The following is a 15484-nucleotide window of genomic DNA, read 5'->3' on the forward strand; positions in this document are numbered from 1 at the left end:
CACACACACACACACACACTCACACTCACACACTCATACATCAACACAATGACATACACCAACATAATACATCCAACAACACAATACATACACCAACTCAATACATACACCAACACAATACATACACCAACACAATATATACACCAACACAATACATACACCAACACCATACATACACCAACACAATACATACACCAACACAATATCAATACAACCAAGCACCCGCACCCCGTATATTCAGGGCTATATCGAGCGTGCGCCTCCGCATCCGGACTCTTTAGCTCAATCAATGATCGTGATGCTGTGTATAGTCTCCAACACGGAGGCAATTGTATTGCAGGGGTGCGATACCACACAGTTTTGACTGCTTCATTTCTTTTTGAATTTCAGCAAAATCCAGACCGTTTTAAATGGTGAAATTTCACATATCTGCGCGCGACACATCAATGAAAATAATAGTTAGGCTTAGCAGTCCATTTATCGACAAGGAGTTGTGTAGGGTGAGATGAAAGTGGACGAACATGTTAAAATATTGACAGATCTACAGCAAATCGTTTTGTATGTTCGTTTACGTGTAGTTTCTCGCTGAAAGCTACATTTAAATAAAGGCTGTAGGTAGTTTCAAAGAGACACAGTTTGCTTTGAATGGAGGTCACTAACCGTGATTGTTGGCGGGAACGCTTTACTTCCGCGGTCCGGAGGTGCGCTCTCGGTATAGCCGAATATACGGCGTGACCCGAGGGTAAGGCTATCGATTATGTGGCCGGTCTTAAAGTTTGAAATGACCAACCGTGCTGACAAAGACCGCTCAATGGTGTCATGCGTTACCCGACGTGATGGTCAACAGTGAAAAGGGCTGGCTCGCTAATTTTGAAAATTACCCAAGAGTTTTACAAACACATAATTATAATCGATCAAATAACCCATCGTGTGTTGACTCTGGCCCGGTCCTTCAACACCACGTGCTTATACCATAGACATATCTAAATATAGGTCCCTGCTTATACTGTGGATGACGTACAGCAGACAGGTGCTGACAGAATGCCGCGATAGCAATGGATACGAACAGGATAAAAGCTCAACTCTAATCTGGCTGTTTCGAGTGAAGCCAGTTTTGTCTTGTTCATTAACGTAAGCGTTTCGTGCAATGACAGCCTTTCTTGGTTTTTCCCTCCATTTTGAAACGTCAGTACATGTACTTAGTCATCTTGGCCAAATGTTGACAACTATGCAAAAAACCAAAGATGTACGCATTACTAATGCTTCTGTATCTCTTCCTTTCTTTCAGTGCTGATGACACAGGGTGCCGCAGGTGATTTCACGCAGAAACAGAACATGATGTACCTCCAGGGGTTCACCAAGGGGGACAACCGCACCCGATCCGCAACGTACGCCCAACGCTACAAAGAGCGCCTGAAAAACAGCCCCGGGGCTTACCAACGGTACCAGCTACAGTGTCGGGACGCCATGCGGAGACTGAGACAACGACGGAGGTTAGAGAAAGTCGTTGCACAGTCCGTGATGTCTGCCCCCGCTCAGGCTGTGGTGATGTTGGATCAGGACCCTGGAGGAATGGGTGATGCTGGCGATGGCTTTGAAGGAGAAAGTTACTAGGTTCAAACTGTCGTTCGGAGAACAAAGTTAGGTTTAAACTGTCGTTTGAAGGAGAAAGTTACTAGGTTTAACCTGTCTTTTGGAGGACAAAGTTACTAGGTTCAAACTGTCGTTTGGAGGACAACGTCACTAGGTTCAAACTGTCTTTAGGAGGACAAAGTTACTAGGTTCAAACTGTCTTTTGGAGGAGAAAGTTACTAGGTTCAAACTGTCGTTTGGAGGAGAAAGTTACTAGGTTCAAACTGTCTTTTGGAGGAGAAAGTTACTAGGTTCAAACTGTTGTTTGAGGACAAAGTTATGAAGGTTCAAACGGTTCCATGCCTACTGGCCGAAACCCTACTGGCCGAAACCCTACCGACAGAACCCTACTGGCCGAAACCCTACTGACCGAATCCCAACTGACCGAAACCTTACTGGCCGAAAAACTACATATCGATGTCGTCGTGGAATTCTGGCGTAACTCGATTCTTGGCGCAGGATTTTGATGTTTTTGTGCTTTAGATTAAAGGCACAGTAAGCCTCCCGTAAACCATCACAGATACGGTCAGGCTTTTACACACAGTACAAACACCCTTTCATTTAAACACTCACCGATTGAGAACATCCTAGGTGCCCTCCGTAAAGAGCGAACAATTTTCAAAGAATTTATTTTTGCGTGGTTTATCTTACCCCTGAGCCATCGTGAACCCGTGTGATCCAGTTTCCCTTTTTCACAATGTAGTCGTCAGTTAGTCATTTGAATGCGACTCGATGTGAGCTTATTTACAATAGCACGTTTTTATGTACAAAACAAACGGCTGTGGTTCACAAGAACTCTAGCGATGGCTTTTGACTGTTGAGAGAAACGGCGATATGCATAAACCGTCGTCTGCTACGACCCTTGCGTGACCCTGCTTCCGGGCTTTTCTTTTTTCAAACTTTCACAACTTCGAATTGTACTGATCTTGTCTTGATGAAAAAAGAATTCTTTTATGATTAAAGAATGTTTGTGTAACAAGCTGTCAATTTATTATTTAGATTTTAAAAGTTAGGTCTAGCGCAAAAACGCACCACGGTCCAAAAACATTTTGATAATCATCGATTCACGGCTATCGCCAGTTTACATCGATAGAATGAGACCCGAAGGGAAGTAACTCATGTTTGACCCTGAGTTCAGGTTGGGTCCAAAAAGTGTTCGAGACAATCTGCAAAATTAATTCTTTAAAAATTGCTCGCTCTTTACGTAGGGCACCTAGGATGTTCCCGTTTGGTGAGCGTTCAAATGGAAGGGTGTTTGTACTGTGTGTAAAAGCCTGACAGTATCTATGATGGTTTACGGGAGGCTTACTGTCCGGGCGTGATTTCCGGTATTGAATATTCATAACAGCCGTCCAGCACCAAAACGAGGCGCCATTGTTGTAGAGGACCAAGTCCACGAAAATAAATTCTTTGAAAATTTCTCACGCTCGACAGAAAGCAGCCAGGATGTTCCCGTTCGGTGAGCGTTCAAATGGAAGTATGCTTGTACTGTATGTAGACGCTCGGGGAGCTCTGTGATGGTTTATGGGAGGCTTACTGTGCCTTTAAGTATTCATTCTCCATAAGAAATATTCTCTCAAATATGCCAAAATTCACAGACGACGTCGATATGAAGATCTGTATGCTTGTGTGTGTGTGTTGGGGGGGGGGGGGGGTGTTACTATTTGCGATTATTGACAACAATAACTTGCAATCACGCAAACACACGAGTGCGAACGCGCGCAAATACAAACACCGACACCGACACACACACACACACACACACACACACACACACACACACACACACACACACACGCACGTACGCAGGTACAAACACGCTCACACGCACGCACACGCACACACACACGCACACACACACACACACACACACACACGCACACGCACACACACACACACACACACAATCTTACACACTCACGCATGATGTCTTCAGTCATATGTCGTATTTCGGTCAGTAGGGTTTCGGTCAGTAGAGTTTCGGCCAGTAGGGTTTCGGTCAGTAGAGTTTCGGCCAGTAGGGTTTCGGTCAGTAGGCATGACACCGTTCAAACTACCTTTTGGAGGAGATATAGTTACTAAGTTCAAAATGCCTTGCCAAAAACTGTTATGAAGAAACCTACTGACTATCGTACGGTCAAAAACAGTGTTGTTTCTCGATGTATCTTGTCCTTTAAAGTCAGTAAATTGTTTAATGGTTTTAGTTTAAAGTGCGAAGTCACGAGTTTTGTTTTAGCCTCGCAGAAGGCATTTTATTAAAAGGCAACATAATCAATCTAATGCACTTTGTGTTAGTTCGAGAACTCGTGTGTGCGTGTGTGTGTGTGTTTGTGTGTGTGTGTATGAATGTGTGTGTGTATGAATGTGTGTGTGTTTGTGCGTGTGTGTGTGTGTGTTATTGATGATTCTGTTTGTGAGGGTGTTGAAGATTTTGTTGAAATTTTCCACCATAAAATGCAAATTCCAAAGTAGGTGGCAGTCACTTAAGAGCATTGCATACATTATCCGAGTACACAATGGAAACTGGACATCAGGGGCAGTTTATAGTGTGATCAAATGTGTGTGCAACTGCCTTTTAAAGGCCTTTAAGGATGCGGATCGTTTGATTTCTATTGGCAAATAATTCCACAGAGATGATCCTGAAAAAGCTAAGCTGGATTTATTGGAGGAAGTAAATTTTGAGACCCATACCTCTTCGTAACTTGTGTAAACTAGGATTGGACATAACTGGGCACATCACCATAAAGACAGCCTTATTGTATGCAAGGTGGGTTTTTAGGGGAAGGAAATTAAGGCTGTTTAACTTCATTTCTGTAGACATGTGCGATTCATACAGGATAAGTTTTGCAGCACGACGGTACAAAGAATTGAGTTTCAATAAGTGAACATCACTGCAGCCATCCCACAATGTCGAAGCAAAATTAATATGAGGCATTATATGAGCATGAACGAACATTTTTAATGTTTCAGACTTCGCATAATGTTTGAGTTTTGACAACAAATACAAATTCCTTGATAACACCTTGCAGAGGTTGCTTATGTGTGTTTGCCATTTCATTTCTTCATCGACAGTTACACCAAGTATGCGAGAGAGAGAGAGAGAGAGAGAGAGAGAGAGAGAGAGAGAGAGAGAGAGAGAGAGAGAGAGAGAGAGAGAGAGAGACAGGCAGACTGACAGACAGACAGAGAGGGGGGAAAGAGAGAGACGGGGGGGGGGGGGGGGGGGCAGGAGAATGGAGGGGGGGACTAGCGAAAAGAGAAACGGAAAGGGAGAACAAGTGATTGAGTTACGATATCCTTTGTATTGGAGGTATGTGTTTGTCTGTCGCTACTTTCTGCCTCTGATTTGCCCGACAAGTCCTCAAGAAAGCAATACAATAGCAGGAGAGAGTTACTCACAATAGGAGAGGGACAAAGAGTTGGGAGCTTGTGTTGTAATAGAGCATTGGAGAGATCGGTCTCCACATGCTTTCTCACGAGTGAAGTGACAACCTGTTGCCCGTGTTTCACTGTGACTGCTGCATGCATGCCACTGTCAGGTCCAACAAGCCCCGCGGGCACTGTAGGGTTACCATCATCAATTGAATAAGAGAGAGAGCGGGGTAGGGGTAGGGCTTGAATAAAAAGCTTTTCTCACAATATGTGTATCAGAGAGATCTGTCTGTTTGTCTGTCTGTCGCTACTTTCTGTCCCCTACCAGCACTACAGGCACTGAAATGCTTCTGAAAGGTGATTGTCGCGGATGGGTGAGTGGGGAGAGAGGGTTGGTTGGTGGTGTGTCAGAAAGTTCACAGTGCAGAAAAGGATCACTGTAAGGTGTGTTGTGGTTTAAGAGGAAAGAAACCGGGTGTCATGCCTACTGACCAAAACCCTACTGGCCGAAACCCTACTGACCGAAACCCTACTGACCGAAAAACGACATATGACTGAATACATCGTGCGTGAGTGTGTCAGATTGTGTGTGTGTGTGTGTGTGTGTGTGTGTGTGTGTGTTGATGAATTATAGTGATAGATATTGCTGACAATGAAAAATAGTACAAGACATTCACTATACTGTGTCATTGTGTAAGTGAGTGTGTCTTTGTGTGTGTGTGTGTGTGTGTGTGTGTGTGTGTGTGTGTGTGTGTGTGTGTGTGTGTGTGCGTATCAGCGTGTGTGTGCGTGTGTGTTTGCAACTTATTATTGCCAAAAATCGCAAATAGTAACCCCCCTCCCACACACACACACACACACACACACACACACACACACACACACACATACAAACACTCGAGTCAAACATACACATCTTGTATAAATCTTTTATTCTGTCACACTTCGATTACGCTGATGTGTTATGGGACAATTGTACCGAAGCCTTATCAAACACACTTGAAAAATTACACCTTGAAGCATTACGTGTTATAATTGGCGGTGTGCGGGAAACAAGCCATGATAAGATTTACAAAGAAAGTGGTTTTTGTAGTCTAAAGGAACGCCGAAAACGACATAAATTAAACTTATTTCACAAAATGGTTCATGGTAAATGTCCACAATATCTAATTAACCTCTTGCCACCACTAGTCTTTTCACTAAATCCCTACCACAGAAGACGACCATTCGAAAGATTCGTACCAGCACATAGGACAGAAATATTCAGAACATCCTTCATTCCATTCTCCACAGTTTTATGGAATAATTTGCCTGATGTGATTAAAACAACAAATTCAATAAGCGAGTTTAAGCATTATTTACAAAGTCCTGATCATAGTGTACCAGCTTATTATTATTTTGGAAAACGACAGACAGAAGTTCAACACTGCAGAATGCGTTTAAATATTAGTAACCTTAATGCAGACTTGTGTAAACGCCATCTAAAAGATAACGCACAGTGTGCTTGCGGTGATCCAAATGAAACATCCGAACATTATTTATTAAACTGCACTTTGTATGCAGATGCTCGTCTGACAACAATCAATTCGTTGCCTGTTCATTTCAGACGCGTGGAAATATTATTAAAAGGTAGCGAGCATTATTCTGTTCGTAATAACATATTGATATTTGAGTCTGTCCAATCGTTTATTGTTAAATCTGGTCGATTGATTTGATGGATGTGTTCACGCATTGATAGTGTATATGTGTGTGGGCAGGCGTATGTGTACCTCCACACTGCCTCTCCCTGTGTTATCGTATTTGATTACATAAGCAGCGTATAAGTAATGATTATTATCGTTTGTCTCGTATTTTACATGTTAACGAATTACTGCCTTCCATAAAAAAATTGTTACATTTACCTGAATTTACATGTTGCATGTCTTAGACTTGATGCTCTCTTCCTATGCGCTTTCGTCCTAGTCTCTCCTTGTGGTTGTTAGTACTTTCTTCCTCCTCCCCCTCCCTTTTCTTTTTATCTTCTGTAGATTCCTTTGTTCCTAGTTAGCTCCCCATCCCCATTCTTTCAATTTGTTCCTCTGGTTTATTGTTGTTATGTCCACCATTACGAAAATGTGTGTAATTTAGTACTGTTCTGGTCACGTGATATAAGCATTTGCTTGAGTGCGTGTCCTAGTTGTGTGTTTTGAACTGTTCATGCGAAGAAATCCTGAATAAAAATTTTGTTTAAACCAAACATACACATCTTCATCGTCTTGGAGTTTTGGCGCATTTGAGAGAATATTTCTCATGGAGAATGAATTACTTAATCTAAAGCACAAAAAGGTCAAACTCGCCAAGAATCGAGTTACGCCAGAATTCCACGACGACATCGATATGTAGTTTTATCGGCCAGTAGGGTTTTGGTTAGTAGGGTTTCGGCCAGTAGGTTTCGGTCTGTAGGGTTTCGACCAGTAGGGTTTCGGTCTGTAGGGTTTCGGCCAGTAGGGTTTCGGCCAGTAGACATGGAAAGCGTCGTCACACGACGTCACAGAAGTAGACTGTCAATCATGACTATAGACGTGTTTTGCCACTTCTTGTTATCGTTGGTTGTTAAGTCGTAAATCAACACGGATTAAACACTTCCTTTGACATATAATGTCTCTCTCTCTCTCTCTCTCTGAGGGCCCCAAAGGGGGGGTATCATCACGATCACGGGAAGGGAAATTTTAGCTTTCACGATCACAGTTACCTTGATTTTTGTTTTCACGATCACGAACACCAGTGGCAAATCACGGTCACGGTAAAAGTTGCATGACTGTACAGAAAGCACGTGTTAAAGTAAACACAACCACACAGTAATTCGCTCCTCTGGATCTATTGTTTATTCAACACAAATTGAGAACTTTTTTTTATTATTATTTTTTTAATTCTCTTTCATACACACATAGAAATACATATCATGATTTGTAATCAGTAACAAGAATGTTGTTTTTATTGTTTTATTTTCTCTTTCTCTCTCTCTCTCTCTCTCTCTCTCTCTCTCTCTCTCTCTCTCTCTCTCTCTCTCTCTCTCTCCAGGGGCGGATCAGTTGCTTTGTAAGGGGGGTTGCACTTTGAATCGAAAGTGAATGTGATGGGCGCGAAGCGCCCGAATTTGCTAGGGGGGTCCGGTGGCATGCCCCCCGGAAAAAATTTGGCCCAAAGAAGCAAAATGGTGCCATCTGGTGCCATTTGAACTTAGAAATAGTAATAAAATCAGCTTTCCAATTTTTTTTTGGCACGTGCCCCCTGAGCCCCCTGTGCCCCCCCCTTGGCCGCCCCTGCTCTCTCTCTCTCTCTCTCTCTCTCTCTCTCTCTCTCTCTCTCTCTCTCTCTCTCTCTCTCTCTCTCTCTCTCCACTCGGTGGTGCCTTGGCGTAAGAGACAAGTCGACGTGACAGGAGCTCTCTAAGTGTTTGCTTTACAACTCGCCAAGATGACCATTGTTGGACTACCAACACATGTGGAATCCATCCTAGCCACCCTTCTGTCGGACCACCTCGTTAAATCGTGGAAAGTTGCTGGTGAGGGAGAGGACACAGTGTTTGTCCTTCGACTGAGCGCCAGCCAACATGGACAAGAAGCCGCCATTACCGCACCAACCGGCCAGTGGCGAAAAAAGTCTGCTGCACAGATCCGCCGAGACAGGAGACGAGCAGAGCTCAGAGCTGAGCAAAGGAGAACACAGGTGGGAATTAATTCATGCAATACAATGCCTGACTTTCAAACTCATCCACTAAAAGACTTAGCTCCTGTTCCTACGATCAAAAATGATAACGCAAATTCCAGTGCAGTGACAAGTGACAGTGTCAAACAACAACATTCCATAGAAAGATCACGTGAAACACGCAGCCTGGCCACCCCAACACTGTGACACTGCAAGCTTAACCACGTGCGAGAGTGTCAACTCAGAGGTTTGTTGTGCTGTGACGTCACAGACAGCAGACGACGAAACCACTGTAGCTGAACTGGCAGCAACGGACCGAGAGTTTGAACCAGATGATGTCTACGACTTAGCCTCACACTGCTCACAGAACGTGCAACTTAAAGAGAAACTGTTAAACAGAAAGAGGAACCGCACTCTCACAAAAGTAGTGTGCGAAAGAAAAGGTGGAAAGAAGACGCTGATTGCAAGGGGAGACGACTACGTCCTGACATACGACTGCGAAACAGCACAGACAACGTCATTCCAAGAAGAGGAGGAAACGCCCCCGTGTGTCCGGCGTCTGCCCCAAGTCGATCGCAACGTCTTTGGAGAAGAAATCGACCATCTCACGACTGACCTCCATGTCGTGTCTACACTGGTACAGTGCTACCTCCGTGCCATGCCAGACTGACTGTTGTCGCAAAACTACAGGGCACACATATTCCATGTGTGTTTGTGACAAACCGCGATTGATATGGAACAATACCGTGTTCGAAACGGAAAAGTTATTTCCCGACTTGGATTACAAGTTGGATGCTTCGGACCGAATCACGATGCATTGTTTTTGTGTAACAGACTGAAACCAATGTGTACACTGATGTTCGTGGATCGTTCGATTACCCAACCCCCCAGAACCCTTTTGCTATAAACATGAGTTTTCGCAAATAAACATTCTGATTCTGATTCTCTGATTCTCTCTCCACTCATACACATTCAACTCCCACACCCTTACTCACACACATGAATATATACTTGCACAATTTCACATTTCCAGAGCTAAATCTTGTAAACCCATTTTCTCAAAATTTGGGTGGATTGAAATTAAAATTCATGTATGTGTGATGGGTTCTTTATTTTCAACTTTGCCATACAATTTGAGGTACACCATCGCCTGGTTTCATGGTCTTGAAAAACAAACAGGAATGCTACTGTACAGGCCAAAAAAGGTTTTACCTGAGCCTGCACAGCAGGCGAGCCAATTAGGGGGGTCCGGGGGCATGCCACCCCGGACATTTTTTCAAAAAACGGTTAAAATCTGTGCAATCTGGTGCATTCTGGGCATCATTTTCAGGGCTGTAATAGTGTTGTGATCTTGTTAAAAATCCCATTTTAGCCTCCCCCCACAACCATTCAAAACACCTCCAAACTGGTGAAAACAACACTAGGCCTACTGTGCGCTGGCTTCGTTGAGACCGGCGCCCGGTCGCGTTGCGCGATATTCACACGGTTCGTTTTTGCGGAAATTGTTTAACTTCACCGGAATAAATTTGACTTTACCGGATTTTGAAAACGGCTTTATCGGATTTCCGACAATTACTGGAAAAGTAGCATGCCTCACAAAATCCCCAACGAAAAATGTATGTTGAAAATAAAATGCTTTGCAATAATGCCCATCACGATCACGAAAACAAATGACGATCACGATCACGAGACTTGAATTTTTTGTCATCACGGATCACGATTTTAAACCCTTTGGGGCCCTCCTCTCTCTCTCTCTCTCTCTCTCTCTCTCTCTCTCTCTCTCTCTCTCTCTCTCTCTCTCTCTCTCTCTCTCTCTCTCTCTCTCTCTCTCTCTCTCTCTCTAAATATTTAAAGACAATCTCCTCAAAAGTTGTGATGAATATGGAATATGTTTATTAATGATGATCCACATTTTCGCCCCCACGGGATGCTTCTTCAGGGTGATAGAATGATGAAGCTGAAAAAGAACGTAAGGCGGAATTCAGTAATGGTTCTGTGAATATACATGGTTACAAACAAATGATCATGATCAAACAAAATGATTTACAAGTTTTTTATTAAACGCATATACACCAAAAAAGTCAAAAATCGATTCCCATGAAGCTGACTCTCCATCTCACAAACACGTGTTTGATTATTGTGACAGGGGAGGCTACCGCTCCTTTCACAGCAGACTCTGCATCCGAGTTGTTGGCCTTTAAGTCAACACCGGTGGATTGTGGAACTCTGTTTGTGATGGGGTCTGGTGGTTTCCGATTGTCTGTATGTTCATGGAAACTTTCGGGTTTTTATAGGGCTAAGAAATGAGCCCTAACATTTTCAATCATGTTTGATTGCACTTCGCCTCCCGAGGTGATCGTAGTGTTACGGCACTCGGTTACATCTGGCGCTTGCGAGCAGGTATGGGACTCGGCATGATATGTTCAGGTAATGGCATAATATGACCACTGAACATTTTTGTGCTGTTCCCATTCTGCGAACTTGGGATGGACAGTGGTCCCCCGGTTCGGAACTTCGGGACGAAGTTCATTCAAACGGGGGCGATTGTGACAGGGGAGGCTACCGCTCCTTTCACAGCAGACTCTGCACCCGAGTTGTTGGCCTTTAAGTCAACACCGGTGGATTGTTGAATTCTGTTTGTGATGGGGTCTGGTGGTTTCCGATTGTCTGTATGTTCATGGAAACCTTCGGGTTTGCATAACAGTTTTTATAGGGCTAAGAAATGAGCCCTAATATTTTCAATCCTGTTTGATTGCACTTCGCCTCCCGAGGTGATCATAGTGTTTCGGCACTCGGTTACATCATAAACAAAGTTTTGAGGTAAGAAAAGACTAAAAACTCACGATGATTCAGATGATATATATATATATATATATGTTTTCTTCTCCTTTATCCGGCTTATTCTTCTTTGCCATGTGTTATTTTCAAAATCATATCCTTTGGTTGTTTCATTTGTTTGTTTTGTGTGTGTGACCTTGAACTTTTTTCCCTGTGAAATCAACAAGTGCGTCAATCAATCAATTAGTTTGCGATGTTGCCCTTGACACGATATTCCGCTGTGTAAGCTACAGGTAACTAAATGTTCTGCACCATCGCACACACACCGTGCACACAAAATGTGTCCTCCTTATTGCTGTATCGAAACGCTCAGTTTTTCCGAATACTAAGAACAAGATCTAACTGAACATTTTTCTCTTTTTTTTGTTTGTCTGCCAGTGGCCATGCTGATGTCCAGAGTACGACATGTGACCCTGAGCAAGCCGCCACCAGATTCTCACCAGAGACTTTACATAAGCAGAAGTAGGCCTACTGAAAGATGGCGACGCTACATGGACAGAGTTCGCGGCAGCCCTGACCGGATATTCCGTCACCGTGCGCAGGCGCGTGAGAGGACCAGGAAGTTCCGGGAGAAAAAGAGAATAGAGCGGGAGAACGTTGGAAGAGACATACAAACCGGTGAAGATGCTGCGTCTGCTGCTGATGGTGACACTGGTGACGGCGTGGCTGAGGAGAGGAAGGGAAATGATGACACTGAGAAGGGGAATTAGTTGTAGGAGCTACTGTTTGTTGCTGCTTCAAAGAGCAAAGAGGAGGTATATCGTGAACATTTTGAATTAATCCAGGCGACGTCATAAAAAAGTGCACACATTGCCCAAAGATGCAACGGAAAGGATGTGAAAAAGAAATTCCTTTTCTGAAAAGTGATGGTAGCGTTGGGAGACTGACGACGGAGGCTTTTTGTGGAGATTGGAAGTTAGGGTCAACGGTATACCTAAGCAGACGATATTATTTGGAAACACAACGTTTGTAAACACAAATAACCAAACTTTAGTTTCACACATAAATCATAGCTTGCATGCTAGCCTGTTTGTAGCACTATGTCTCCCGCTTGTTGTGCACGGCACACATGGTTAATGGGCAGAGAAACGAATTTCTCTATCTTTTTCGAATTCGTGGTTACGCAAGACACTTCACTTAGCGAAGCAACACACAGCGGTAAAGAGAAAAAAGGAATTTCGGTTCGCTTCCTTTATTGCATAGATTTTAGAGGAAATCTTTTTACTCAGAATTTTTCAAAAATGAAAATCAAGGGAGGCAATTCACACATGAATGATAGGAAAACATTCCACATTCAGTGACGCATTTCTTTTAAATAAGACACGATTCAGACGAGATCTTTCGTTTTTCTATGTGTTTTCTATGTGTAAAAATGAAAAGATGTGGTAGTTGGAACAATATGCAATATAACTAAACGTCTTGCAGCCTACAATGCTGCATTGTACAAACAATTGTAGTCAAGTGCAAGACTGGCTACTAATACATAAGAATATGTTTCTGTCATTTTGTTTTGTTTGAGTTTTGACGATCGCTTTATGTGTTGTGTACGTAATGTCATTATGATCTGTTCTTAGGACGGACTAGTAGCACATATATCTGATAATTAGAATTTTCACGTGACAATTTGTTCTTTTCATAAGAAAATTACAATTATCTTCCCAAGATAATGTTAATTTTCAGTTTTGGCTCCACTAATCCGTCAGGAGAGGAGCCAGAAAATGATTTATTTTACGCGAAAATGATTTATCATCAGGTGATTATCTTTAATTCTGTCGTGTTTGGTTTTGGCAACACAATATTTCTTGTCATTAGAGTTTGAATGCGCATGCGCGGAACTGTTACAGCCGCCACAGAAAACTGTTCTCGCTTTAAAACGTTTCAGGTTGCTAGATCTTTATTTACTGTCGCGTTACTGAGAATTATACCATGCAATTATACCATGAGTTCTTGTCTTAAATAAAATGGCAAAGGGAAGTGCCGGCTGAACTATATTTTTGTGTTACAAAAAAGAGAGAGAGAGAGAGAGAGAGAGAGAGAGAGAGAGAGAGAGAGAGAGAAAGAGAGAGAGAGAGAAAGAGATAGAGAGAGAGAGAGAGAGAGAGAGAGAGAGAGAGAGAGAGAGAGAGAGAGAGAGAGAGAGAGAGAGAGAGAGAGAGAGAGAGAGAGAGAGAGAGAGAGAGACATCGAGAGAGAGAGAAGTCGGAAGTCGGAAATTTTATTTGTTAGGCCTCCGGCCCATAACAAGAGAGAGAGAGAGAGAGAGAGAGAGAGAGAGAGAGAGAGAGAGAGAGAATGTGCCATTTTGGTATTAATGGTATTGAAATCTCATGGAATTTCGGCTGCTTTCTCACTAGGGAAAGCGAGCTCTTTTTTTTTAAATGTAGTCAAGTTTTGACTAAATGTTTTAATATAAAGGGGGAATCGAGACGAGGGTCGTGGTGTATGTGTGTTTGTGTGTGTGTGTGTGTGTGTGTGCGTGTGTGTAGAGCGATTCAGAGTAAACTACTGGACCGATCTTTATGAAACTTTACATGAGAGTTCCTGGGAATGATATCCTCAGATGATTTTTTCTTTTTTTGGATAAATGTCTTTGATGACGTCATTTTCCGGATTATTGTAAAAGTTGAGGCGGCACTGTCACACCCTCATTTTTCAATGAACTTAATTGAAATGTTGGCCAAGCAATCTTCGACGAAGGCCGGACTTTGGTATTGCATTTCAGCTTGGAGGCTTAAAAATTGATTAATGAGTTTGGTCATTAAAGGGCAGCTGTCGGGTTGCCTGGCCTCAAAAATGCGCGGAGTCGCGTGCAAACACGCGTTTAAGAGTTTTCCGAGTTGATTCAACTAAAGACTGTTGATTTGGTCCAGAAGAAGATACTTTCATCATTAGTTTGAAACCATGAAAATGAGTGAAACTTTTACTGCTAGTTCTCACAATCCGCAAGAAAACGAAGCAGTTGGCAGGCCGAAACGACTCAAAATCCGCGACCAACAACTCTGTCAGCACAAGAAGAGACGCCGCAGCGTTAGCCTGGCAGTGACGTCATCCGAGGAACCAGATAAGGCCGCTGCGAAGTTTACAGTACAATGCAGAGTACAGCTGGGCATCTGTAATGCTGTAGGCGTGATTGAGTCTTGCACAAAGTAAAGTATTAGTGTGGTGGTATCTTCTCAGGACCCATGTTCCCATCTTCTCTTCTTTGATCTGACCAACTGCAACCTTCACAAGTTATTTCTAAAGTGGTTCACATGCTGTTGCTACTCCCCCAGTCCACCCGGTTAAACCATAAAGTTGCTCAACCACAGACCCTCGTGTCTCTGGTCAGCAGACACTTTACACTGAAGAAGGTCCGCTTGAGGTGTCACGCCAATTACCGTGTACGTGTGAGGTACTGAATTCAAGACAAAAACCAACTCTGTCGGTGGGAAAATCTAGGAAAGAGATAATGACAATACCTCTTCAGTTACTCACTCAAGTAGGTAGACGAGATAAGATAAAGGGAAGAGAGACGAAGACAAAGATGGAACAGTGGATCTAGTGTGGAAAATGGGGGAGGGGGGTTCGGCCGCAAAAAAAATCAAAGATGAATTTGTCAAACTGTGATTGTGATGGTTATCGTGTGAGTGTGTGCGTGTGTGTGTGGGTGTGTGTGTGTGTGTGTGTGTTTGTGGGCGCATGTTTGTGTGTGTGTGTGTGTGTGTGTGTGTGTGTGATAACACGTATGTGTGTGTGTGTGTGATAACACGTATGTGTGTGTGAGATAACACGTATGTGTGTGTGTGTGATAACACGTGTGTGTGTGTGTGTGTGTGATTACACGTGTGGGTGTGGGTGTGTGTGTTTGTGGGCACATGTGTGTGTGAGTGTGTTTGTGTGTGTGTGTGTTTGTGTCCCTCGACGCGTGACATTATATGCCAATAAGTTCAACAAAAACAGGGTTCAAGTGGGAACA

The 15484-nt window shown here is 43.2% G+C and overlaps 1 protein-coding gene across 2 annotated transcripts in view; it reads left to right on the plus strand.

Moving 5' to 3' along the window:
• LOC138981685 (mucin-12-like) overlaps positions 1-13493 on the plus strand; it is a 145811-nt gene extending 132318 nt beyond the window's left edge. Inside the window, exon 4 of one of the 2 annotated variants that reach the window (XM_070354695.1) lies at positions 11908-13493. In XM_070354695.1, the coding sequence (XP_070210796.1) occupies positions 11908-12239 (332 nt within the window). In that variant the 3' untranslated portion in view covers positions 12240-13493. Of the gene's footprint in view, positions 1-1288; positions 3450-11907 lie in introns of those variants that run through there. The other variant, XM_070354696.1, reaches the window with a different exon arrangement.
• Positions 13494-15484: the final 1991 nt, after the last annotated feature.

The sequence above is a fragment of the Littorina saxatilis genome, linkage group LG12 (genome assembly GCF_037325665.1).
Source record: "Littorina saxatilis isolate snail1 linkage group LG12, US_GU_Lsax_2.0, whole genome shotgun sequence".
Taxonomy (NCBI): domain Eukaryota; kingdom Metazoa; phylum Mollusca; class Gastropoda; order Littorinimorpha; family Littorinidae; genus Littorina; species Littorina saxatilis.